Below are 25,019 nucleotides of genomic sequence, written 5' to 3' on the forward strand. Positions count from 1 at the left end.
GTAACTGCTCACAGCTTTGATTAAAATGCAAACCTAGTTGTGTCCTGTTAAAGAGACAAATCCTAATACAGACGAGAAATAAAGGAGTAAGTTGAGTTCTAACAGGCAATGCTAATGTAATGAAAATAAGAATTCCTGTATCAGTGTATCAGTCTCTGAAAGTATGGTTTTAGTGTGGATGTACAGCGTGGGGTGAAAAAAGTGTTTTATATTGACATAAAATATCCAGTACAAATTCTAATAGTCATGATCCTTTATACATCAAACAGCATGTTATAAAAACATATCCCAAACTCTTATAAGTAGCGAGAAAATTTAACAAAACCATATCTACAGTGGGTGATACTAGTATATATTTCTCTAAAAATTTTCATTTTAGGTAGACAATTAGAATTTGATGAGTTTGAATAACATAGTTAACAGGTTTGGTTTCTCTTTACACATTCATGAACAGACAGCTTTGAACCTACTAAACAAAGTGTTATTTTAAAACTATTCCATAATTATAAACATGGGTGACAAATCAGACCTCAGGAAAATCGGTGAACAACCTTGAGAATATTATGAATGTATAACATTCATAAGTATGGGTTGTAGAAAATTTATGGTCTTAATTTTTATTCATAAAATCAATTGGTCTATGATAACTAATAAAAATCAAAATGGTGTTTGCGTATGTGTATGGTGGGTAGGTTGAAAGGGAAGGGGAATTTAGATTGATTTTTAAAGAATTTAAACTGGACACAAGTGTGATTCGTAGTATTTTATAGGTCATAAGGATGGCAAAATGTACTGTAAAGCCAAAATATTTAAGATAGCATGATGTTGTTATGGGAATAGACGAAGAGAGCGCTTGAACACATTAGCAAGGATAGACCTGATGTATATATGCATGTACATTAAAGGTGACATTTCCAAATAGTGGAAACCATCCAAAGGATGGCTTATTTCATGTTTAAAATAATTAGCCATTCAGTTTAAAAAGTTAGATTTCTTTTTCTCACCATACACCAAAATAAATCTCAATTGGTTATGAAATTAAAAAGTACAAAATGTATTAAGAAAAAAGTGTGCAAAAAATAAAATGAACAAAAATATAAATAAATATATGCGAAAAATCTCTGTTGACTTTGGATAGTGAATGCCTGTCCAAGCATGGCAAAACGAAAATGTCATTAGATAAATAAATTTAGATTTGTCTATAGAAAACTTTTGTATAGCAATAACCATACCATGAAAGAGTGAAAAGATAAATGCTAAATGGGGGAAGTATTTTGCACTGTGATCCTTGGTGAATAACTACCCCTTTATTGTTGGAATCTCATCATAGAGCTTTTAGGAAAACAGAATGATTTCACACATAAAGTAGAGTTGACCTTGAACGAGGGTTTGAACTACACGGATGATCCACTTATATGTGGATTTTTTTTTTTTAATAAAACACAGTACCATGTTGTAAATGTATTTTCTCCTGTGATTTTCTTAATAATGTTTTTTCTCTAGCTTACTTTATTATAAGAATACAGCATATAATACATATAACAGAGAAAATATGTGTTAATCAACTGTTTGTGTTATCGGTAAGGCTATTAGTAAAGTTTATGGGGAGTCAAAAGTTATATGAGGATTTTCTACTGTGTGTGAGGGGTCAGTGCCCATAATCAGCACCTGTTGAAGTTCCGGACAACGTGAGATAGAAAATCATGCTATAAACTGTAAAGACAGGCATGTTCTTTCAAAACATTTAGGCAGTCCTGGTGAGGAAATTGATGATTAGCCCTGAGCTTTTCAATCACTGAGGGGAAGAAGTGGTATTGGCTTTAATGCCATATTCCACTGAGAATTCCATGGTCCGTTTCAGCCCACTACTTACCCAGTACCCTCACGCGTTCATGTGAAAATTTGCCCAGCAAATGACAATTCAGCCACCTTAACAAAAGAAGATATATACATATGTATGTGTGTCTGATTTCTGATTACAAATGGAAATGTTTTCTGATGAGAGGTTTTCCAAGCTGAGTCAGAAATCAGTTTGTCTTTTTCTAAATATTTTCTTTTTGGGTTCTTTGTTGTTGTTGTTTACTTGTTTTTAATAGGTCCTCTCACATCTGTGCCTCGGTTTCTGCTCTTGCTATGTATATAATAGAATACCATTTTGGGTTGTTAAAGGCTTCATGTTACATTTATAACTTAAAAAAAAAAATGACTCCCCAGGTCTCTCTGCCTCTCTTTGTACCTTTTGAGGGCAAGTCATTAAATTCATTCAAGTCTTGAAATTCTCTGTTATTTAAACTTTTAGGTAATTGTAAGCACCTTGAGAATAGATATGTCGTAACAGTCAATTAATTTGTTTGTTGGTTGATTATTACAATGACCCATAACTGATTTCATTTGAGAAATTGAGAACACATCATTAAGGTGTATGAATAAGTTCAGTGACTAGTAGACCTCTTGAATTTATGAGATGGAAGTTTCCTGTACATCTTCTAAATATCATCTTAATTAATGAGAGTGGGAGATTGTAGCTGGGGCACAAGGTTACCAGAGTACCTAGCTCTTGGGGTCCAGACAGACCAGTTTCAGTTCCTTGCTGCTGACAGGATCTAGAGGCAAAGAGACAAGTGGTAGAGAAACAAGAAAGGCATTTATTTCAGTGAGGCGAACACTGGGAAGACCGTGGACTCAGATCTCAAAGATTGTCTCCGGAGTGCTGAAAATACTTCCAAGTTTATATAAAGAGAATGTAGAGCAAAGGTTGGTACGTACATGTATTGCCAGGTGAACTGGGGAGACGTGGGTCCTGAGGCTTCAGCCCAGCCTGTCCCAATGATGTCACCCAAGTCTTTTGGTCTCGTTATGAGAAAGAATTACAGGACAGATGCAACACAGCAGACTAGAGACAGAAGCTGGAATGTTTATTAAAGTGAGAGTACACTCTCAAGAGGTGAGAAGGCCAGTGAGTGAGCTGATTACCCTGGAGGTTGGATCTCTGTCTCTTATTGACAGTTGTGGAATATTCACTACTTGGGTGGGGATTTCGTGGAAGCTGGTTTTGAGCCTTTTCTTCCTTATTTGGGCAGGGGTTTCCAGCTTACTTTGTCAGCCATCTTGGGCCTGTCTAGTTTGACCTAGGTTCTTGTGGTTTTGTTCTGGAGTGTTACCAGGACAGGCCTCTGACTTTCTCCATAGCTGGCCATGACTTTCTTTTTCTTGGCCTCGAGGCTTCCTGTTAGAACCTCACTGAATGCCTCTAACGCATCCAGGTGGGCAGTGAAAGTCAGGTTGATCGTTGTCTTGGGTCTTCCGGGCTCAGGGCAGTCCTTATTGCCTTGGGGGGGGGGTAGTTTTGGCTCCCATCAGGGCACGCTTCGTCTGCAGGGTCCTTTGCCCGAGTTAAGAGATAAACTGAAAAGAAGCACTCAATCTATTAGAAAGTACAGATTGAGGTCAAAATGGAAAGAGTTGAAGTCATCTTTTAAGATTAGAAAGTCTGGTTTCAAATTACCCATTCAAAATTGGACAGAAAGCCGACTTATGTAGCAGAGGCTCACCACCACTTGCTCTGTGTCCTGAACACACTCCTTTGCTTTGAGAAGTTTATTCCCTTAATATAAGGCATCTCATGTGGATATCCTGGTAGGACCAGACAATACATGGGGTACTAGTCAGGGTTCTCCAGAGGAACAGAATAGGATGTGTGTATATATAGTAAGAGATTTAGTGTAATAGTTTGGCTCGCGTGATTGTTGAGGCCATCGAGTCCACATCTGCAGTGTGGGTCAGCAGGCTGCAGACCCCCGAGAGCCAGTGTTGCAGAGGCAGCCTGAAGTCACTTGGCTGGAGAATCTCCTCTTCCTCAGGGAGGCTGTTTTTCTGTTTTGTTTGGCCTTTAACTGATTGAATGAGGCCAGCCCGTATTGTAGAGGGCAATCTGTTTTATTCAGAGTTTGTCAATTTAAATATGAATCTCATTCAAAAACACCCTGTGAGTTGATATATAAAATTAACGGCACAGTGAGGTGTAGTGAATTTACCTGCTGGCTCTAAGGCCTTGACTTACGAAAGTGCCAGTTTCTTCCTTGGCTTCAAATAGGACTAACGCAAACCTGCTTAGGGAGCGCCCCCCCCCCCCCCCAGAACTCTTGAGTAGTTTCCATGTCGAAATACAGTTTTGTGTTAAACAGACTCAGGGCTATGAGATAAAAGTAGGCCTTTAGAAAATAACATGGTGTAGAGATGATACTGGAGCACAGAGATAAGATATGCTTAAGTGTCATGAATTCAAAATGCTTTCCAAAGAGTTAGTGGATTCTCCCTATGGAAAATGCAGGGATACACTGGGGAGTCTTTGAGAACCTCCTGGAACATCAGGAGGCATCTTGATAGGCTAACTTCAGAAGATTTAGTCTTGATTTAGATATTTAATGAGCTATGTAACATTGTCATTAATGGGTTCATTTAACTAATGGTGCTAGGAGGTCAAGTAGATGCTACCATAATGACCCCACTGTAAAATGAGGAAACCGTAGAAGAAATTAAGAGAACAATCCCATTTGCAGCAGCATCAAAAAGAATAAAATACCTACAAATAAATTTAACCAGGGAGGTGAAAGATCTGAACACTGAAAACTGTAAGACCTTGGTGGAAGAAGTTGAAGGTGACACAAATAAATGGAAGGATACTCTGTGCTCAAGATTTAAAGAATTAATATTATTAAAATGTCCATAGTGCCCAAAGTGATCTACAGATTTAATGCAATCCCTATCAAAATTCCAGTGACATTTTTCACAGACGTAGAAAAGCAAGACTAAAATTCACATTGAACTACCAAAGACCCTGGCAGCTAAAGCAGTATGAAGAAAGAACAACTAAGCTGGAGTCATCACACTTGCTGATTTCAAACTCCATTACAAAGCTACAGTGATCAAAATAACATGGCATTGGCATAAAAACAGACACATAGGTCGATGGAACAGCACAAAGAGCCCAGAAATGAACCCATCTATATATGGTCAATTAATTTATGAAAGAGGACCCAGACTCTACAATGGGGAAAGGATAGTTGTGTTGAGAAAACTTGATACTCACATGCAAAAGAAACTAAATTCATATTTTACACTATACACAAAAATCAACATAAAATGGATTAAAGATTTAAATGGATTTATGAAACCATAGAACTCCAAGAAGAAAACATGCTCTTCGATGTTGGACTTGCTGATGATTTTTTAGATTTGACACCGAAAGCAAAGGGAACAAAAGCAAAAATACGCAGTGGCAACTACATCAAATTAAAAAGCTTCTGCACAGCAAAGGAAATCAATAAAATGAAAAGACAACCTAGAGAATGGGAGGAGCATGTTGACAAATCATACATCTGATAAAGGGTCAATATACAAAGCACATGAAGAACTCATACAACTCAACAGCGAAAGAACCAACAATCCGATTCACAAATAGGTAGAGGAACTGAATAGAAGTTTTTCCAGAGACCTACAAATGGCCAGGAGGTATATGAAAAAGTGCTGAATATCAGTTAATCACCAGGGAAATGCAAATGAAAACCATAAGAGTCACCTCCCAACTGTTAAAGAGTGACTACCATCAAAATGACAGGAGATAACAAGTGTTGCGTTGAAAGGGGAACCCTTGTACACTGTTGGTGGGGACATAAATTGGTGCAGCCACAATGAACGGTAGTATGAAGTTTCCTCATAAAATTAAAAATAGAGCTACCATGTGATCTAGCAATCCCGCTTTTGAGTATATACATCCAGAGGATTGAAATCAGGATCTCAAAGAGATAACTGCACTCCCCTGTTCATTGCAGCAGTAGTCACAGAAGCCAAGATTGAAACAACCTAAGTGTTCGTCAGTAGATTAATAGGTAGAGAAGATGTGGTGTCTGTATACGATGGAATATTATTCAGTCATGAGAAAGAAGAACATCCTGCCATTTGCAACAACATGGGTGAAACTGGAGGGCATTATGCTACATGAAAGAAGTCAGAGAAAGACAAATACTGTATGCTATCACTTACATGTGGAATCTAAAAAAGCCAGACTCATAGAAACAGACTAGAATGGTGTTACCAGGGCATGGGGGATGGGAGGAAAGAGGAGATGTTGGTTAAAGAGTAGAAGCTTCCAATTATAAGATGAATAAGCTTTGGGGATCCAGTGTATAGAATAGTGATTATAATTAATAATATTGTATCATATACTTGAAAGTTACTAAGAGAATAGAACCTTAACTGTTCTTACCACAGAAAGAATATATAATTATGTGATGGAGGTGTTAGCTAATACTACAGTGGTAACCATTTTTTCCGTCTGTCAGTGTATCAAATCAACCCATTGCACACAAACTTATACAATGTTATATATTAATTATATCTCAAAAAAAGCCGGAAAGAAAAAAAAAAACCCAGTCAAGTCAGACAAAGCAAATAGGGAGCTTAATGAGGGAGTGAATTTTGAATCATTACATTTCTATCAATGTCTTTGTACAAATTCTTTGGGTTAAATTCATAATGAAACACTTCTGTAGGCCCTATAATGTAAATTCATGTTGCTACCATAGAGAACACACATTAATGTGTTTTTTGAGTTTTTGATGAAGAGTTATACCATCAGACACAATCATATTTAGCTTTAGTATTTTTGAGCAGCAAATATTGCTATTGTCATAAAACATTTTATAATCAGACTTATTTTAAACTTATAATTTAATTAAGTTTGAATTCAGATGATTCAAACTTATTTTACTTTTTTTAAAGTTTATTTCTTTCTTTTTTTTTTTTTTAAAGATTTTATTTATTTATTTGACAGAGATAGAGACAGCCAGCGAGAGAGGGAACACAAGCAGGGGGAGTGAGAGAGGAAGAAGCAGGCCCATAGCGGAGGAGCCTGATGTGGGGCTCGATCCCATAATGCCGGGATCACGCCCTGAGCCGAAGGCAGACGCTTTAACCGCTGTGCCACCCAGGCGCCCCTATTTATTTCTTTTAGTAATCTCTATACTCAACATGGGGCTTGAACTTAAAATCCTGAGACCAGGAGTCACATGCTTTTCTGACTGAGCTAGCCAAGGCACCCCGTATCAAACTTACGTTAAAATGATCTTTTTTCAACATTAGGATAGAATACTATTTTCAGGGGCGCCTGGGTGGCTCAGTCGTTAAGCGTCTGCCTTTGGCTCAGGGCGTGATCCCGGCGTTGTGGGATCGAGCCCCGCATCAGGCTCCTCCGCTATGAGCCTGCTTCTTCCTCTCCCACTCCCCCTGCTTGTGTTCCCTCTCTCACTGGCTGTCTCTCTGTCAAAAAAATAAAATCTTTAAAAAAATACTATTTTCATGGTATTACAAAAATAGTAATGATTTTATGTAGACAATCTGTGTCAACTTTAAGGAATTCACTTGAAGTTGCTTACTATTACTATAGTAAGATAAGGATTTCTTAGTGTTGGTGTGCTTTGCCTTGAGAAATATATTTTAGTAATTTTTTATCGTCCTCCCTTTGTAGATAGTAATAAAATTAGTATTTTTAAAATTTATGGTATGATTTTTTTTTTTGCTATTGAGCTCTTAGGTTATTTTTTATGTTGGTAGAAATAACCTGTTTTAAAATGAAAACTGTTTTAGATATAGCAGAACTATTCTGGATTATTTGCTATGTACAATTTTTATTCTGAAATGTCAGACTTTTAGGCAAGTTTCAAACACAGTGCAGAAAACTCCAGTATGCCCTTCATCACATTCCCTAATTATTAATATTTTACTACATTTGATACATAATTAATTTTCATCCTCCACTCTCCCTTCACTTTTTCCTCCTTTCCTTCCCACTATATATATTTTTTCTGAATTGAGAATAAATTGCAGATGTGATTCCCCTTTATCTGTAAATATTTCAGTGTGTCTGTCCTAACAAGGACATTTCCTTATGTGACCACAATATAGTTGCCAAAGACATGAAATTAATATTGATTTGAAAATGTTGTACTACTACCTGCCCCAATTAATGGTCTTTATAGCATGCAGAGATGAATGAATGAATGAATGAATGAATGAATGAATGAATGAATGAATTACACACATACATACATTCATACATACATACATACATACATACATAAGAATCAAATCCTGGTCTGGTTTCCAGTTTTGGACCATGCGTGGCATTTAGTTGTCATGTCTCTTGGGTCTAATGTAATCTGGAATGTTTCTTCAGTTTATCTTTATTTTTCATTTTTGAAGAACAAGTTACTTTGAGAATGTGCCTCAATTTGGGTTTGTGTGGTATTTTTTAATTTGATAAGGATTTTTTCTAACTTAACATTACAGATTAATAACTGTATAAAGCATTTTATTATCAGTATTTGTATTATCAAGCAAAGAAATTCTTTAAATTTTATTTACTCTACATCTACCACTTGATTTAGAATAGAGCACAATAAAGCCAGATGTGACATTTTGACTTTGCTAATAAGAATAATTAACCTTAACGTATCAGCACAGATAATGTGTATAAACATTCATCTCACATATGGGATAAATTAAAATATATAACTTAAAGAAACTTTGACTGGAGGGTCATTCTTTTGTGCAAAAAAATGAAAAAACCAAGATCTCTATTTAAAAAATCCTCCTCATAATTAAAAACATGAGTAGTTGTTCCTTTTTGTGATAACTGCATATTATTTAATCTCTTTGTGTTGAATGAATGTAATCTCCCTTTAACTTCTGTAAACCGTTAGCTTGAGAATATGATGTTCTGTCACCATGGCGTAATGGTTTTGTAGGAAATGCAGTATCCCTTCTGAGCACCAGCCCCTGCCCAACATTTATAACCAGCTCCTAGCCCTTCTTTCCCGCAGTGGGTTTTCGAAGAGGAAGAAGAATTAAAGAAATGGCATGCAATGGGATTTTTATGTTACAAAACAGTAGTGTATAATGGATGTTACAAAAATCAGTCAAGTATAGAAGAAAAAAATCACCTGCAATTCTGTGACTTCAGTGCCACCATTTTGACATGTGTTTTTTAATGATTTTCTTCTTTACCTGTGGAGCTAATATATAAATATAACGTCCCAGGCACGTATCATGTAGCTAATAAATGGCATGTCCGAAGCAGAAGGACAGACTGATACGTCCCTTCCTCCGAAAGCTTTTACTGATATGAGAAGGCAGACATTAAACAATTTATCAACATAGGATATCAAGGCTTATGATGGGTGAAGTATTGGAAGTTAAGAAAGCTTACAGAATAAAACCCAATTTCTTAGTCATAAATGTTTTTCGGTCTCACCAAATGGGATACTTTTTAAAGACACTTTAATAGCCGAATAGTATTACATCGTAGAAGGATATCTTAATCTACCTACTATCATAGCTGTGGGTTTTTCTTATTGTTTAGCTGTCGTATTAAAGCAGTGAACATCCTAACAGTTAAATCTTTGTTCTTGATCACAGTTTTAGGACATATTACCGAAGTACTATTTTTTGGTTAAACAGCAAGCAACATGTAGAGGCTCTTGGTAGGCATTGCCAAAATCGACTTCTGTAAGTGTTGGACCTTCTTACATTACGCCAGCCGTGCAGGAGAGTGCCCATTGCACCATCCTTTCTGCGTTCTTGGGTATCATTACTTAAAGTAATTTTCTTTGTTAGCTTGATAACTTTTATTGATTGCGTGTCTTTCGTTGCAAGTAGATTATTTTACTTAGTTTTTTGGTCCGCTCATCTTTCTTTAATGAATTGCTCATTCATATCTCTTTCTTATTTGTTGTGGAAGTATTCATCTTTTTTTGTTCTTAATTTATCGCGTTTGTTCAATAATGAAATTAACTCAATGGAAAAGGGAGTGAGAGAGAAGTCAATAAATTATAGTGGAGCAGTGAGCAGCAAAAAAACTTTGCTATTATTTCTCTCCTCACACTCACAACACTTCTGACACCAAATGTGAGTTTTCCAGACCATGTACTTCTGATACTTTCTGGAGTTAGTGTGGACCCCACAAGTTATGAGCTTAGTCCCACAAGACTGCCTCCACTCAGCAGCCATAAGGAAGTCGTGGGTCCCCAGGGTACACAACTTCTGTCCGACTTGGCCACAAATCAGAGGTTCATATGGCTGTCTCCTTGGGTTTGAGAATCTGTTGGAGCAACTCACAGAACCCAGGAGCACAGTTTGCTTACTATTGCCAATTTTTTGCAAAGGATATTTTACTTTTTTAAGGATTTTTAAATTTATTTGAGAGAGAGGGAGTGAGCAAAAGAGAAAGCACAAGCAGGGGGAGAGGGAAAGCAGAGGGAGAGTGAGAAGCAGACTCCCTACTGAGCAGGGAGCCCAATGGAGGGCTTGAAACCAGGACCCTGAGATCATGACTTGAGCTGAAGGCAGATGCTTAACTGACTGAGCCACTCAGGCGCCCCTACAAAGGATATTTTAAAGGGCACAAACAGAAAACCGTATGAAGAAACATTTAGAGGAAAATCTACAAGTTCCCAGGTTCAGGAGCTGCTGTCCCTCTGGAGTTGGGGTGTGCCCCATTGTGGTACATGGATATGTTTATCAACCTCGAAGTTCTCTGAACCCCATCCTTCTGCGATTTTTATGGGGACCTCATTGTATTGGTATGATCAATTATTAACTCTGTTTTCAGCCCCTCTCCCCTCCTTGGAGAATGGGCTTGGCCTAAATTTCTAAACTTTTAATCAGAGCTTGCTCTTTTTGTGACCAGACCCCATCCAGGAGCCACCGAGGCATCCACCAATTGTCACCTCATTAGAACAAAAGATGCCCCTAACATCCAGAAAATCCCAAGGGATTTAGGTAGCGCTGTGTCAGACATTCTTATTAGGAAATTACAAGGGTTTTAGGAACTCTGTGTCAGGAATTGGCGTGAAATATATTAGCAGGCATTGAAGGCAGATTTTATATATTTATATTTATTTCCTCTTACTTCACAAATGGCAGAATGTTGGTGGAGTCATTTCTTTCTTTGCAGAGCCTGAAATCGGCTCTTGGACTCACATCTGTGATGTTAGGGCCTCCTATGACATGGATACATATCACATCTTTTCACAATATTTTGTGCACTCTTATTTAAGTCTTAATGTATTGAGGCTCAGAGATGGCTCTGCTCATGATTAGTTTTCATCTACTTAAGATAATCAACTGTTTTTCCCTCTCTCATTTGGATCTATCCATTTTTCCAGTTGAGCAGGCTCAGAGGGACCTGCGGGCCTGCCACAGCTGATGGGACCACTGTCTGGGGAAAGAGGACGCCTGGCTGGGCCCTCGTGTTGCACACCTGTGGTTATGGTTCTGTCTCACTGCAGATAGACGCGTGCATCTTGTCTGCTGTTCTGAGGATAGTGGGAAAACAGATAGCTTTCCTACTGCCCATTCTGCAGGTTTCCTCGTTCTGGGATGCTTAGCAAAAATGCCAGTGGAGTAGTGGGCAAAGTAAAAAATGACAGGTTGCTTCAATGCAAAAAATACATCTGTGTGCATGAGGGACGTGATATGAACTTGAGTGACAGGGTCATGTACAAATGGCTTGAGAGGCAAATGAAATACATTTGTTGTGTTTTTGTAGAAAGCATTGGACTCAGACAGTTGTAAATTACGGAATCTGGATGAAAACCGTCAATGTGATAGAAAATTAGCTTCTCCTTCGTATCAGAATGAAGAGATCTCCATACTAGAAGACTCCGTAAAAAGTTCTCTATAATGTGGCATTTAAAATGGTTTTTGAAGAGCAAATTTTTTAAAACATTTTGCTGCCAGAAAATTAAGTTCTAAAAGCTGGCATTAATTTCAGTCTTATGTCAAGAGCCAAATGGATTAATAATGAAATATCAAAGGAAAGTACAATCTCTCACTTAAATGTTTTTAATGATAATAATGACTTAAGACTTGATAAGAAAGCTGAAAAAGAATATCATTCCCATCCTGCAGTTTTCATAATAAATGAAACTTTCCTGTGGAGAAAATAGTCTCCTTTAAGACAGGTTCAGAGTAGGGCATGTCAGGAAATGATTCCAACTTGATTAAAATTTTTCTTCATATATTCAGTCAGCTCCTTATCTTGATTTTTCAAGTAGAAAAATAAATGAGAATTTTAAGCCTTGGTAAAACATTATGGAAATGTGAAAATCAGTAAACATTAAAAAGCCAAACTGAAAAGATCTAAATCAGTAAGTGACAATTAAGAACCTTCCAGACTTGAGGCAAACAAATGTACTCAATGATCAGACCCGAATGTGCCCAGCTAAGGACTGTCTTTGGTTTTTATACCTGTTTAAATGCAGCTTTTCCAGGAATTTAAATGCTGAACCTGATTCACAAAGTACGTTTTACCTTCAGTTGCTTCTGAATTTGAAATAATTCTGAAGGACACTCTGGTGTGTTTTGATAATGTTTTGTAGTTCAGACATCAAAATTTACTTATACATTATGTTTTTATAACAGATTTTGTATTGAGATAGCTGTATTAATTCATCAAGTCATTACTTAGTACTTTTTAGTTGTTTTGAACTGTCCGAATAAAAAGTTTATAGAATATAACACATATATTACTATTAGCATGGTAAATATGTGCTATAGCAGTATTTTGATAGGAGTATTTGGTATTTATTTCTCTCCAATACATTGGTTTTATTTGAGCTATATTATTCTCTGGGGATATTTTCAATATTAACATTTTTATAATAAGCAGGCTTAGGCTTGATTTTGACTTTGACACTGAAATGTACTTGCTTTGTATGGTAACATAGCTATCGCCCTGTATCTTTTCAGGTTGTTCTTATTTTGCATTCTTTATTAAATAAGGTTTTCCTGCTTTTAATGTATTAGTGATTTTATTTTATTTTTTCCAAACATACTTTGTCCTGATAAATATGAGGTTGTCTTTTGCAAAGATGGCACAAAGAATATCCTACCATAAAATGTTAACAGTGGATATTAGTAAGTTAGAAACATCACTGCGAATCACATTATTATGGATTTGGGGATTTAAAAAAACACATCTTTTGCAGTAAAAAATAATCTTTTATCTATACATGCTATACTTCCAAAAATTATTTCATCTGGTTGTGACGTTAAATCCCTAAATTTGCTTAAAAAGTTATTTCATCATTATGTTTTTATTGTTATTAGAATAATTTAAACATTTGTTGGGACACAGAGAAGAAAGTTGAAGTCTGCCCACATTGCTCTGCGATGGCCTCCTTTCATGTGTGCTGTTGAACTGTCTTTACAAGTACACTTTAGAGGATGCATTGTAGTCTAGCCTAATTATGTACCATTAGACATTTTGCCTTTTTTCAATTATAATTTGATAATTCCAGCTTGAGTGGCTAGGTGGATGCTGGAGAAATATTCCAAAATTGGAAAAAGAGTAGGAACATGTGGTAGGACCAGGCGAGCATTTGGCTGTGATTTGAAGTTTGTGCCACCTCGCTGTTATGTGGTTGGAAATGCTAACTTTGGAAAAGAAATCTGTCCTTACCTATGTGGAGATGCCCTGGGTAGAGATGTGAGCAGTTCAAGTCCTGGTGGTGGGTGGGATTGTTGAAGAGAAGGCGGAGGCGGGCAGACTGCCTGGTCCCCAGCGTCCAGCGTTGTAGTGACAGCAGTGCTCTGACCGTGGTTCGGCAGGCTCTACTTTCAGCTTCCCGCTCTTCTCGCTGTTCTCAGGGGCCTGGGCAGGAGTCCGTGCGTCTTAAATGTGTTGCGTTCTGAAACAGTCTTCTTATGCAGTGATGACTACAGTTAGGAAATCAAAGCTTGCAGACCACGCTGATTAATGAAGCCGTATTGCGTGGAGACGATCCCCCAGCTGGCGGAGCGTGCTCCGGTGTTGAGGAAAGGTGTCCTCTGACGTTTCTGTCTCATGGATGTTGAAGGTTAAAGCTCTCTAGTGGCTCTCTGAAAATGAATACCTGTTTCCTCTGGCTTTGTCGTCACAACTTATTATTAATTGTGAAGAAAATGATATACCATTAGTGACATTAAACTCTTAATAACATCAGAAATTCCAAATGAGTTATATTTATTTTGATTCCTGCTGTGACTTTTTCTCCTGTGGTTTAGGATATATAAACAGACCAGAAAAAAAAAAAAATCCCAAACTCTAGGAGTCCACATGTCTTCAGTCTTCAGCTGTATTTTTCCCTACGTTTCTCAGAATCTGGTTTGAGTTTGTTTCAATATTGAAACAAGTGCCACATAAAAATATTAACAGCTGGTTCCAGGAATCATCTGGAGGGGGTGCAGATACACCGTTATCATGGAGCTTGTCACGGAACTTTGGTGGAAATACTGTGCCTATTAGGATTAAAGACTGCTCATTAGCAGTCTTTAAAAATAGCTGTGAGAAAGGAACATTGGAATATAACGTGCCATGCAATTTTGTTTCCTATTAGAAAGCAGAAGATGAGGATATTGTTCTCACACCTGATGGCACCAGGGAATTTCTGACATTTGAGGTTCCACTTAATGATTCAGGATCAGCCGGTCTTGGTGTCAGTGTCAAAGGTAACCGGTCAAAAGAGAACCATGCAGATTTGGGAATCTTCGTCAAGTCCATTATTAATGGAGGCGCAGCGTCTAAAGTAAGCACATGTTAACTTTCCTCAGCTTATGCCCATTAACAAAAATATTTCATTACAACCCTATTCCTGTCTTGGGAACGTATACACACTGTGTGTGTGGGGGTGCTTTCCTCCACCCTCCTATGTTCTGTTTCTATGGCCTGTGAATTAAACTTGCAGAAGACATGAATAGAGCATGTTTATAGATTTTATTGATGTTAATATTTAAAATTTTCCACATACAGGAGCTGTATAGAAAGGAAAGAAAATCTAAAGACATGGTTAGACTCAGAAGCTTAGATACCATTTTAGCAAAGGGCAATAAATTGTGGAGCAGTGATTAGACCCCCCCCCCAAAAAAAAAAAGGAGGTTTGGGCTTCTCAGAGAGGTCAGTTGTGGGATGATATGGCGGAAACTAGTGGTAGATAAGGTTTCTTCTGTGCAGCCTGTTTTGTCATCTGACTAATGTCGTGCCATCGCTGTCTCTGGTGATGAGGGTCGTTTTCTTTCTGGTTAGGGACAGGAGAGGGGTCGTCTTTGGAAGAGGAACTCTATGCCCTGTATTCAGCCAGCAAGGGGGAGGACAGAGAGCTCCTCTTGCATCTGCCAGCTCTCAGTTGCCTTCAGCTCAAAAGAGTCCTTGTGCCCGAATGGCGTGTTCTGGAGTGACATGTTCGGATACCCTGTAACACTTAACGCTGTAACACCTTTTGTTTTCTTCATAACACCCCATTCGTGATCAAGCTAATAGAAATCTCCATGATCTCTCATTTTAGGATGGAATCCATAGCTTCAAGTCCCCGTTTCTTGTCACACAGAATTGACAAGCCATAGTCATTGTAGTTGAAAGAAGATAATCCCTGCAAAGACTCAGCTTAGGTTCTGGGCACAGAGCTGCCCTACCGGAAGGCGCATCTTTCCCCTCTCCCCTGCCTGTGGGTCACTTAGCCTGTTTGCCAGCGGAGAACAAGTTTCCTGCCTGTTTGTCAAGGGGGCACTTCTCTGCAATTGTGTAACAGCCTTGAGCTTTTTCTTGTCTTGAGTTGTAAATAACCTCTATGGGTGTCTCTGGAAGCAAGAAAGTAATCACTTTGTGTCCTTTGAATTAGTATGCTATTTTGGTAAACAGATTATGATAATGACTTGATTTACAAATGTATAAATGATTGAAATAGACACAGGCTGCAGTGGCTGCTTAGACATTATTGTGCTCATGTTCAATTGGGCATAATCCATTAGGATTAAAGCCTCCTTTCTTTCCCCTTGTTTTTATTTTTATTTTTTTTTTAACTAAAGAGAAAGCAAATTCTTTTATAACGGACTATTTAATAGCACTTATTTCTACCTGTTTTCTTCCCAGGATGGAAGGCTTCGGGTGAATGATCAACTGATAGCAGTGAATGGAGAATCCCTGTTGGGCAAGACAAACCAAGACGCCATGGAAACCCTCAGAAGGTCTATGTCCACTGAAGGGAACAAGCGAGGAATGATCCAGCTCATTGTCGCGAGGCGAATAAGCAAGTGCAATGAGGTAAAGCATAGGAAATAAAAAGACAGAAGACACTAGCATTTGAAATTGTAATAAGTCTAAGTCTTTTCCTAATATTGGACAAAGAATGGCCAGTCCTGGGACTTTCCTTCAAAATATTATAAAATTATCTTTGGTCTTTTTATTGTATTGACTGTGGACTGTGATTTGTTCTCTTAATTCTATGATCAGAGTATTCTTAAGTGTGCATTCGTATTTCTGCTGCCAGCTCAACAAATAACTCTGGGATCTTAAAGGCACCTTTCGCTGGGTTCTCTTCTTACAAACAGGGCCATACCTTCCTGCTGGGAGCCAGCAGTTTCTCTTCTGTTCAGTAGTGTTGTACCTGGGAGAGAGAACAGTGAAACAACAATGGCTTGTTCATTTGCTTATCTAAAATGGGAGGGCTCTTTTCAAAGTCCCTGACAGGGGAGAGTCTGTTTCTCTTGTGACATTGGCAAAAGTGTAAGTCTCCCGTTCTGTTACCTGTGTCCCCTTTCTCCTTCACTATACGGTTGAGTATTTCCCCTTGATTGCATGCTTTTTGAGTGATAACTGTTGTACAGTGCCATGGCTGGCTCTGGTGTATGCAGCAGTGCGTAATTAGGAGTGAGTAGGAAGAGTAGCCTCTCCTGAAGATTGTGATCATCTGTTTTCCCAAATAGTAAAAAAAAAAAAAAAAAAAAAAAAAGTAAGTGGAAACATACTTTCTGGCACAGTGGGGTATTTGAAAATTTAAAAGGAATTCTGTATTGATTTGATAATATTAGAACTTGAAAAAAAACAGGTCCATAGATCTGTTATAAATTATGTACCATCTATAGGAAATAGGTGGGAGCTGAGAATTTGTAGAGCAAAGCTCGTTAAAAATGTACAGTTTGTTTTTAATCAATGCTCAGCTCCGCACATTTTTAAATCAACTAAAAGGAAATGACTAGGAAATCATACAAACTGAAAATTAAATCTAAATTGTTTGAAGTGTTTTTCTTAATTTAAAAATCTATGTTCCATATAGAAAGCGAGCTGTTCAGGTTGTGTTGATCACTTGTGCCATCCTGTAGCACCTTTGTATTTTGCAATGACAGTTAGGTAGTCAATGGACAGGTGACCAGTTTGGGGAAGGTTATTGACTATTGACTTATTTCTTCATTGTTTTTATTTTTCAAATGGCGAATTTGTTAACAGTAATTAACACATTAATTTCCATAGCGACAAGAGAACAATGTAACCTTAACTAAAAATCTCAGAATAGAGAATGGTGGGACATAAAAAAATTCACTTTCATGAGATAAATATAAATGCTAATCCCTCAGAGTAGGCTACTGGAATGGTTTTCTTGAATAATAGAGTTTTTATTAGTTGCCAGAAATTATTAACTGACCTTTCTAAGGTAAGTCCTGTAAAGTGCTAGTTGAAAAATTCTCCACAGTAAGTTCACAAGCACATTGTTCTTATTAGGCCTTTTTCTAAAACTGGATAATTTCCCATTCACAGGACAGTCTTTGTTTGGCAGATGTTTACTGAGCATCTACTATATTCAAGAAATGTGTTAGATCCCTGGGATATGTCAGTGAGTAAAAACACATGGGGCTCCTTCTCTCACAGAACTTACATTCTACTGGAGAATATTTCATATTCTCAGTCTCTTTAAAAATAAATTAAAATTTGTAAACACCTCCTCCAAGTTTTCTTTCACAGAAAAGCATTGGACGTTCTGGGGGCACTTAAAACATTAACAAAGGTACTGCAGACCAGCATCCTGAATGCGGACATGTTTTCCCCTGATTCAGATGAGTCCCTGATACTCCCCAAACAGCAGCGAAGCAAACCTGTACCAGCCTGAAAATGTTTTGACAAAAGCACTGGTTTTATTCCCTGTTGTCCTGTAAAACACATGAAGTTGGAGTCCCACTGAGCTATCTCTGTGTCTCATTTACTTCTGCATATGAATTTATGTGAATGAAATGATTAAGGGAACAGCTGCAGTAGACAGTAATGGACTTTAATATTCAATATTCCTTATGGTATCGTTTTCATACATTGCTGGTTATTACTATTTCTTAGGAGAGTATAAGCTTATAAAACAATTATATCAAAAACGAAATCTTATCACGAGTGCTGTGCTTTCTTTGTAATACTACCGAGAAGCCTTTTGTACCGACAGGGTTTAACTAAAGAATTATATGAAGACAGAAAAGCTCAGTTCAGCTTCCCATAAGGCCTAAGACATGATTTTGCTGCTGTTGTACTTATATTATATATTACCTTTGGAAAAACATCTCCCTGAATTACGAGAGAGTACGTGTAAATTATGTTACAGTAAATATTGATAGAAGCATACAGCGTTTTGTCATGAATGAACCTCAAGCCAAAATAATGTGCTTGAGTTCCCTCCTTCTGGGTCTCTTAGTCAGCCAGAGTCCGGTCTTTGACAATCTCACAAAACTATATTTTACTAACTCCTCTTTAAATCAAGGGTTTACATATGTTAATTTCAAGCCAGAGGCGATGAGAATTTGCAAAAAGAAAATGGTTTGTACTTTGTCACATCTTTCCATGCCCTTTTCTTGTACGTAGGAAATGCCGTATATTATCTTAATTTTTTTCTTTTCAAAAATTATTTGTTGACTGTTCATAGTAGATACGGTCACCTTACCCTACAATTCACTCTACAGCACATTTGAGACGTTCTCTGGAAGATGTTCCTCAGTCTCTTTGCTTGGCTCTTCAGGAATCTTGGAATGCCACCAATCTTGAATCTCTTCTTACCTGCTCTCATTTTTCTCCTGCTTCACTCTGGCTCTTCTCTCCCCCTCGAGGCTCCTTTATTTCTGCCTGCTCTGTTATCCTGAGTGTGTCTCGGAGCTCTCCCTGGGCCGCATCCTCTACATCGGGCGTGCTCCCTGGGAGAGCTTCAGGTACCACTGATGTTACAGCGAATCCCACAAACCCGTTTCCAGCTCAGAATTCTATTCTAGTTCCAGATACGCACTGGTCTGTCACTCAAGCACCTCATTCACAAGTGCCCAAGACTTTATTTGTGCTTTTCCTTCAAAACCAGTTCCTCCTTGAGTACTTCATCCCCCCGGTCTTGCCCCCCACCCCTACCCCTGCCACACTGCGGTCGTAGAAGCTGGAGATGCAGGTTCACTCTTGACCTATCTCGGTAGCCTCTGCCTCCAGAATCTCTCTCTCCTTGAGCCACTTTTCTCCAGCCCCTCTGCTGTCACCCCACCTCAGGCCCCATTGTCCCACGGGGCTCGCTGCTGCAGTCCGCTCTCCACAGTGCAGACAGGCAGGTTTGTCCACAGAACACATTGCTCATGTCACTCCTGGCTGAAATCCCTGCAGGAGGTTTCCGTCCTCTCCAGGACAGGTGTCAGTCTCCATCCCTTCGCCCCCTGGGACATGCAGAAACTGGCGTCTGCGCCCCTCCAGCCTGTCCCTGCGTCGCCCCTGTGAGCTCCTCCGCGCTGCTTTCACTTTCTCAGGCGATATTCTCTCGCCTCCGGGTTTGTCCCATGAGCCCATTCTGCTCCTTGTCCTCACAAAGACAGCTTTTAGATTTTAGTTTCTCTCATCAGAGTATTCCGTAGTCAGAGTACTTACCTTCATCTAGCAGCAAGTGCCCTGTCGTGGTTTCCTTTTTGGTTTTCTTTCGTGGGAACTGTAAATTCTGAGATGGCTGGGACCTTTGTCCATCTGCCATGTCCCTACCTCTCCATCACTTGTTGTCCAGCCCAGAGCTGACACCTGAGCAGGGATGGAATGACAAGAGAAATAATCCTGGGAAGGCTCGCATTTTTAGAAGAAAAGATAACTTAGTTACTATTAGAAATTGAAGTTCTAAAAAAAGAAAAAACAAAATCGATGGTGACCACATTAATATTTTGGCAGTGATTCTGGTTTTCCTTTGCTTTCCTTACATTTAATGTTCTTCCTTAAGTACATTTAAAAACATCTCATAGGGGCGCCTGGGTGGCACAGCAGTTAAGCGTCTGCCTTCGGCTCAGGGCGTGATCCCGGCGTTCTGGGATCGAGCCCCACATCAGGCTCCTTTGCTATGAGCCTGCTTCTTCCTCTCCCACTCCCCCTGCTTGTGTTCCCTCTCTCGCTGGCTGTCTCTATCTCTGTCGAATAAATAAATGAAATCTTAAAAAAAAATAATAATAAATAAAAACGTCTCATAAACAATAATTGTTTCTTTAGGGGAAAAAAAAGAGAGACATGGCTTCCCCTTGTTTTGTGCTCCTGATTGATTAACTTTTTTGGAGAAAAACTTCTTCAGTCCTTCTTAAGTCTTTTCCATTGGACAGAATACATAAAAGCAAGAGACAAAAACATTGGTTATCATCACAAAGGACGCCTTTGTTGAGGACTTTGAAGGAGAGTAGAGGGAAACAGGAGTAAATACTTGACATCATTCCTTGAGGATTGAATATAACCTGTGTATGACGATTATGCTGATTGTAGATGTTCCAAGGAGATTAATATTTGTAGAAATTACTGCAGTTTAACATAGCTTGCAGTCATCTCATTGTATATGTTAGACGTGATTTCATGTAAAGCCTCGTCTTAGTACCGGTAGAGAATGTGACCAGGTGAGCCTTGTCTTAGACCCCATTCTGAAGGACTTAATCATCAGGGACTACTTTAAGATGAGTTCTCTCTGTAGGTTTAATCCTTTTAGAATTAGAAAGCTATCTTAGAATAGGAAGGGGCCTAAGGTATCATTTATGATTCTCTTCAGTCTATGTATTAAGAAATAAATGCAGAGAGGTCAAATGATTTGCTTAATGGCTGCAAGGCCAAGGTAGTGGCAAAGTAATTTAGAAGCAAGGTGCCCATTCCTCTTACACATGTGAGTAGGCTTAATTGACTGACTGTGTTGTTCAGGCCATTCATATTCTGGTTGCCGTAGGAGGTAGCATACAATAAAAGCAGGGGTTTTAGCATCAGTCAGTCAGTTACATTTTGGGTCTGCCACTTACGGTAGAATGACTTAGGGAGGCTCTGTTTGTCTCTGATTCTTGCTGTAGCCCCCAGGGGGTAAGGGGCTGGGGTGTGGAGGTGGGGGGGTGAGGGAGGATGCGAAGGAGATATAATGTCCTGCAGGACAACAGAGCCTGAAACTGGACCCTAGAGCTATGGCCACTCTTCTCCAAAACTCAAGCTTGTCTTTTTATTCTTTGTTCTGTGTTCACCTGTCCTTTGGATGTTAGTACCTTCCACAGTACTGTGCGCTCAGCGTTAGGCCTGCTTCCATGTGGCCGGGTATGTGTACGATTTCCAAACCATTCTGAGGAAAATCTGAGTCATTCACTTGGAAATTAATTTATTCATCCATTTATTCACTTAGTACCTGCTCTGTTCCAGGCATTGGGGATAAAACAGAATAAGCCCATAAATACGGAAATGTTGAATAATAAGATTGTGCCAGTTACTAACTGCAACCCAGTCTTTAATTTGCTGCAGAGATCAGGGCCGTGTCTATGCCAGGTTTTCAGTGCTTATAGTCGAGATGTTGGGATACATTTTCTCCATGTGAAGGACATCATTTGACCCACTCATGCTTACCTACAACATGAGAATTTGCTAAACCCTGCAGAAAATATATTAGTTTTTTAAAAGAAGCCAAATTTTAACTTTTTCTAAGGAAAGTAGTCCAAGTATATAATGGAAAGCATGTTCATTGGACAGTATCCAGTTCCTTTGTTATTACATATCATTTGTTATTTTCTGATTATAAAAAAGCAACATATGATCATTTGACTATCTTTTCTAAGTGTGGACTACATTTACATTGTTTTTCAGTATTGGGGTAATTCCCAATTTTATACCTTTGTAAATAATGTTATGATAAATATTGATTCATGTGAATCTTTATATGCATAGCTTATGATTTTATGAGGGCAGTGACCACAGAGTGAAATAAATGGCCCACTCAAGGAGTGTAAGATGTTTTTGGACCTGTGATATACATTTCTAGATTACTTTAGAAAAGACCGCTACCCAGTAGGAGTTATCTTGCCGCAACTGAGAGCTAATTTTTCTCTAATAGGTGGAAGGGCTTTCCCGTTTTTCAAGAGGTGGAGCTGAGGGGGCCGAGCACAACTGCTACCTGGGACTGAATTAAGTTAGATTGAAGAACATTTTCGCACCTGAAACAACAAGCCACAAAGTGAAAATTGTAGTACTTTTATTTTGGTTTCTTCTTCTAATTAAGTTTAACTTGGAGAAGGTTTTTATGTAAGGGGACTTGCAGGGCCTGGGGCTAGCCTAGGGTGCAGACCACCCCGGGACTCTCTTCTAGGACCCCTCGCTCTGCCTCTTGGCTGCACCGCCTTAGTGCCCTCATAGTGTGTCTCTCCTTAAACTCCTTTTCTTGCAACAGCAACAACAAAATCATCAAGAAATTTAAAACAAAACTGTGCACCCCAATCAGGTTTTTTTTTTAAAGAAATTAAAAGGCATTGTATCTTCTGTTAAATATTTATGTAGTAGGCTACTGATGTCTTCATTTAAATCTGTCTTTTGAGATGTAAATTAGACATGGTTAGGGAGGTAGGGGAGGTGTAGACTCTTTCCCTGAAAATGCTCAAGTGTGAGGTTCTTTCTGAACAGGCACCTTACTGTTCTTTCTCTAGAAAGCCTGCATGTGCTTTTTTTTTTTTTTTAATGGAATTTTTATTTCATTTTCTAAAATTCTAAAGTAGCCTCATAGATTATTTAGGGATTTCTCATGAATAGCGTTTTAAGGATTTTATCATCTAGAAAACTGCAGTTATCTAGTTCAATTAAATGTATCTGTTAAGCAAATGTGAGGATATGTTGTTTGTCTTATAAAATAACTTGTACAGCGAGAAGGTCTCGTATAGAGATTTGGATTGCAAGTCTCCTCAGTGTATGTGCTCATTTAAAATTTTCAGACATTCTTGTTCCTACGGCATAGGGTATTGCTTTTATTTGTTTGTGGTTTTACCTCCCCAAAGTACTTTGGAAGTGAGGTATAGTATTCTTTCAGAAAGTGTTCTTTTATTTTTTTTACACCAAAGACCTTGAATATTTAATTTACTTTTCTGTGAAGCTGTCAGTTGTAATCTGCAATTAAAAAAAAAAAAAACTAATAAAACAAATCCTCATTTCACAATTTAAACCTTATTGAGTCTAATTCACTAGCGCTGTGAGTTTATTATTCTCCTGCAGTTTGACGTGCCTCCAATTGTAATTGTGTTGACCCTTCAATGCATTAAATCTCCCCAGTGCTTATCAAACTGGGAGAGATAAGTCTACAATTCGGAACTTCATTAAATATCTCATTTATATTGAACAGATGATAGCTTCTAACAGAAATAATAGTTTGTTCCAATGAAGGAACCGCAACCGTTGTGGTTTCCTCTGTTTGGGATGTGCGGTCCTCTCTTCCACTTGGCGGTGCTGCACCCCCTTCAGTCCCCCCCCCCCCCCCGACACCAGCCCTCTCCCCTCCAGCCCTCCCCGCCAAGCCCTCTTTGTCTCTGGCTGCAAGCCAGCACCAGAGAGTCATAAGATATTAGTCCATGGGGTTAACCTCAGAGCCCACATTTGGAGGATTGCTGTTAAGTGTGCTTTGTTCCTCCTTGAAGCAGATTTGTTTCAAGGCCTTATGAACATAGGTTCCTTATTCACATTATTTTTGTAAAGAATCTGACTTATGAGGCACAGCTGTTTTAAAGAATGCCACATACTGTTTTAATTCATGGTGATGGAAATTGACCTATATTCTTTGCTTATTTATTCAGTCATATATGTTTGTGACATACACAGCTTTGCTTCATTAGAATATTTGGTCCTTGCTTCTCTATGGTTTGTATTCTATTAATGTGGTTTTTCAGGTACTCGCTATCTTATATTTAAGATTATAGTAAGAGAATAGAATGAATTGTTTTTACTAATTTCTAGCAGAAGAAATGTAGGCTCAGTGAATCGTTCAAGACTCCTGAGCTCGCGAGCGGTCTTTAGGTCTTGTAGAGCACGTAGTAATCTCGCGAGCACACACAGAGATGAGCGCTAATTGTTCGGTGTATGTACCTGTGATGGACACAGAAGGTACAGCTTAGTTGCACCTTCTGTTCTTGCAGAGTGACATCTCCTCAGGAATTCTGAATTAAACCATAACTTAAATTGACTTCAACAGGTACTAACAGTCGAATTGAAAAAATAAGCAGCAAAATAAGTTTAAAAAAAAAAAAAGCTTTTAATATACATATTTTTCCTCCAATGGTTGCAATCTGACAGAACTTCATGGGAGGCACAGTGTAAAGTGGCAGAGAAAGTTGGTCATTAGGCAGAGCTGTCATCACAAATTATTTTGGTACAGGGTGAAAAGTTCTAGTTCATTTGGTACCCAGTTGGATGCAGGCCTTGGGCAAGTTGTTATAATTCCCCCATGCTGCTAATGGGCCTCCAATACTGATTTTCCCTTGCCCCCTTTTCTCTGTAGCTGAAGTCACCTGGGAGCCCCTCTGGACCTGAGCTGCCCATTGAAACGGTGTTGGATGATCGAGAACGAAGAATCTCCCATTCCCTCTACAGTGGGATTGAGGGGCTTGATGAATCCCCCACGAGAAACGCTGCCCTCAGCAGGATAATGGGTGAGTCAGGTAAAGCTCTGTTTTTCACATCTTTATTTTTTATGCTTTCCCGGTTCACTGGGAGGTTATTGATGTAATATTAATGTAAGGGAGGCCCGTGTTTTCAGGAGGAAAAAGAGCAGGCTTGTGATGATCATCCAGGAAGTGTTAATAGTGAAGAGACTAAATCAATACATTGATTTTGTTAAGTGAATTCTAGATCCTGTAACATGTGGGGAGGGGGGAAGAAAAGGAAGGGCTCACGTGCAGATATT

The 25,019-nt window shown here is 38.7% G+C and overlaps 1 protein-coding gene across 15 annotated transcripts in view; it reads left to right on the plus strand.

Annotated features, from left to right (window-relative positions):
• The window catches only part of PARD3 (par-3 family cell polarity regulator), a 636,797-nt gene that overhangs the window by 386,516 nt on the left and 225,262 nt on the right, over window positions 1-25,019 (plus strand). For 9 of the 15 annotated variants that reach the window (XM_045786400.2, XM_045786399.2, XM_045786394.2 and 6 more), the window contains 3 exons: window positions 14,436-14,624; window positions 15,965-16,135; window positions 24,615-24,774. In XM_045786400.2, coding sequence (XP_045642356.2) covers window positions 14,436-14,624; window positions 15,965-16,135; window positions 24,615-24,774 — 520 coding nt within the window. The remainder of the gene's footprint in view (window positions 1-14,435; window positions 14,625-15,964; window positions 16,136-24,614; window positions 24,775-25,019) is intronic. The other 6 variants (XM_045786404.2, XM_045786403.2, XM_045786402.2 and 3 more) reach the window with 1 other exon arrangement.

The sequence above is a fragment of the Ursus americanus genome, chromosome 31 (assembly GCF_024610735.1).
Source record: "Ursus americanus isolate L20-20 chromosome 31, mUrsAme1.1.p, whole genome shotgun sequence".
NCBI lineage: Eukaryota > Metazoa > Chordata > Mammalia > Carnivora > Ursidae > Ursus > Ursus americanus.